Source organism: Emiliania huxleyi, assembly GCF_000372725.1.
Source record: "Emiliania huxleyi CCMP1516 unplaced genomic scaffold EMIHUscaffold_541, whole genome shotgun sequence".
Lineage (NCBI taxonomy): Eukaryota > Haptophyta > Isochrysidales > Noelaerhabdaceae > Emiliania > Emiliania huxleyi.
Genome location: NW_005197936.1, coordinates 30,900 through 33,762, shown reverse-complemented (window position 1 = coordinate 33,762; position 2,863 = coordinate 30,900). Strand labels below are relative to the sequence as shown.

Sequence of the window (2,863 nt, the reverse complement as noted above, 5' to 3'; positions counted from 1 at the left end):
AGAGAGAGAGAGAGAGAGAGAGAGAGAGAGAGGCCAGAGAGCAAACCCCGGCACTCTCTCTCTCATTCTCTCTTCACGCAACACATTCTCTCCGTTCAACCAATCAAACTCTGGGCCGGCGCGGGGGCCCCAGAGGGTGTCCATGCGGGGGGGAGATGGGGTCCCATGGCCCGCCGCAGGCGCCGATGTTTTGGCGATTTCTTTTTCTCGATTTTTTACTTGTTCATGGGAATTCGGCGTACTTGCGGCCATGCTATCACGCCTTGCGACATCCTTTCGGCGCTGCTGACCGTGCCATGCTGCACAATTGATCACCTGCATAGCTCGCGGCCTTAGTATCAAGCATTCAGTGACGACCTGATCGTACGGCCAGTAGGAAGGTGTCCTTCCATCGTGTGCACGCTTCTGGCGCAATGCGCGTCGCCTCGGATTGGCTGCTGGCACTCTCGAGGCTATGCCTACACAGCCTCGCGCGCATGGGCAGTCAAGAGGGACCACGCACCTTCTCAGGACAGCGCCGGTGCCTCTCTCTTGGACCGGCAAACTTGGTGGTCTAGTGTCACCAATGTGGGACCAGTGCGGCATCGCGCCATCGACAGCTCTGAACTGCGCCTCACCACTGACCGGGAAGGCCGCCAAGTGGGCCAGCACAGGTTTGCACATTGTGGCAGCAGTCAGCAGTGCATGTCTGATAGCTAGAGCAGCGGCGTCAGGGTCGCAGGGTCGGATCGTGTCAAGCCTCTTGCCCGGCCGGCCGCGTGCAGACGTCGGCCTGTCTGCTGTCTGTGGAGTGATCTGTCGGCGGTCAGTACGACCGATCAGGTCGGAGTTTTCTGATTGGAGGGTCTATCTGTATGTACTCCTCAAGATCTCTCCAAATCTGCCCTCTATTTAACCGTGTTTAATCGGGAAGTTGGTGCTAATAGAGACTAATAGAGCCGGAGCCCCGTTTCCGCACTGCGGCGCGGCGCACGGTGCCTCCGGGGGCCCCCGCGCCCCCCCAGAGCAATCAAACAAAACAAATCTGCCAATCAATAGCAAACACACAAATAACGGCTTGGTGGACAAAGAAAGAATTTTACAAGAAAGCTCCGTCGCACGACACTGGGCACGGGACTGGCAGGCGCGCACTGGCACTAACACTCTAACACAGGTACCGACTACGCTCTACGGGAGCCGAGAAAGAAAGAACGAGAAACAGACAACCCAAGGGAGGGATGGGAGAACGGGAAAACAGGGACTTTAAGGAGAAGAGTGTGGTGCTAGCTAGGGTGCTAGCCGTCGCCCACCCTTGAGCGTCTGCCTCTTCCTATCTCTCTCTCTCCGTGCAGTCTCTAGGCAGTCTCTCGCCAATTCTCTCGCCGCAGCCTTCATGCCGCCTCGCGGTCTTCTCACTCTCGTCGTTCTCTCTCCTGCTGTTTCATCCTCTGACTCATCGCTCTCCTCGGCCTCGTTCTGCGACGCCGCCGCTGCCTGTCGATCCCTCGCTCTCTCGCTCGGCTTCTTTCTCTCGGCGCGGCGAGGGTCCTGATGCCTATGGGCTTCAGATCTCTCAGTTAGGCGAGTGGGTCTGCGACGCTTGCCTGGAGGGCATATTGGGGGGTGGCTTCGGCGACTACTCGGAGCTGCGCAGCGGCAACGTCGCGCCGTATTCGAGTAACCCCTGGATAGGTCGCTCGCGCGACCTCTCCTGGATGCGCAAGCGGGGCCCATAGGGGTCACGCGAAGGGAGGCGCTGTTAGCGGCTGAGGAGGCGGAGGCGGCCGCGCGGGCGGCGGAGAAGGCGGCGCGGGCGGCGGGGGGGGGGGGAGGGCGGCGGCCGCGGGCGGCAGTCCCGCGAGGCACGCCGGCGGAAGGGTTCGTCTTCGCGGGGCGGGGTGCGCACTGCGCGCCGCGAGGATGAGGAGCCTGAGGCTGAGCCAGGGGAGGGTTGGGAAGGGGGGCGAGGCCGGAGGAGTATGACGGCCTCTTCGACGGCCCATAAGGGGCCGTTGTCTGCTGTGCCTTTTATGGTGCTAGTCCGTGCCAGTCTGCTGTGAGAGGGGCTTGCTTGTATTCGTAGAATTCTTTCTCTCGCTCGCATCTCGGTCGGCGTAACTCCGCTCTCCTGTCAGCGTAATTGGCCCCTCGAGTTTATCGAGCTCTCATCGCGCGAGGACCACATTTCTGACCCCCCTTTCCGATCATTTGCCGCCAATGCATGTCGTTGTTGGTTGGCACCTGGCGATTTTTTCTCACCAGCACTCCCCATTTGACCGGACGCGTCGGAGCGGACACACAAGCAAGCCCACAGCCCACAGCCCCGCGACAGCGCGCCGCTTTGTGCTTGTGCCACCGCCCTCCGTCCCAGAGATGGGCCGAGGTAGCAACCCGCAGATGGGCGAGACCTCCATCAGCGTCGTCGCTCGCTTCCGCCCCGCGCGGCCTGGCGCCTCGGTTGACGGCGACGTTCGCTTTGGGGACGATGGGCTGTCCGTGGAGACGGCGGCGAGCAGCCACACCTTTGACGGCGTGCTACCGCCGCACGCGTCGCAAGAGGAGACGTACGCGCAGGTCTCTCCCATCGTGGAGGCGGTGCTGCAGGGGTACAACGGCACGGTGCTCGCGTATGGGCAGACCGGCTCTGGCAAGACGCACAGCGTGACTGGCACTGCGCGAGACCCCGGCATCCTGCAACGCGCGGTGCGGCACATATTTGAGTGGATCCGGTCCGACGCGGGCGCCGCGACGCACCGGCTCACCTGCTCCTACCTCGAGATCTACAAGGAGAATGTGCGCGACCTGCTCGAGCCGTCGGACGCTTCCCTCTCTGTGAGGGAATCGGGCAAGCGCGGCGTCTTCGTGGACGGGCTGAGCCAGGCGC

General features: G+C 62.2%; 1 protein-coding gene across 1 annotated transcript; it reads left to right on the top strand.

Moving 5' to 3' along the window:
• Window positions 1–2,376: 2,376 nt before the first annotated feature.
• On the top strand, window positions 2,377–2,847 carry EMIHUDRAFT_76565 (hypothetical protein; the record flags this gene model as incomplete). The annotated part of the gene is made up of 1 exon (XM_005765685.1): window positions 2,377–2,847. A coding segment is annotated over one exon (471 nt), but the record flags the coding sequence as incomplete, so codon positions are not given.
• Between the last annotated feature and the right edge of the window lie 16 nt (window positions 2,848–2,863).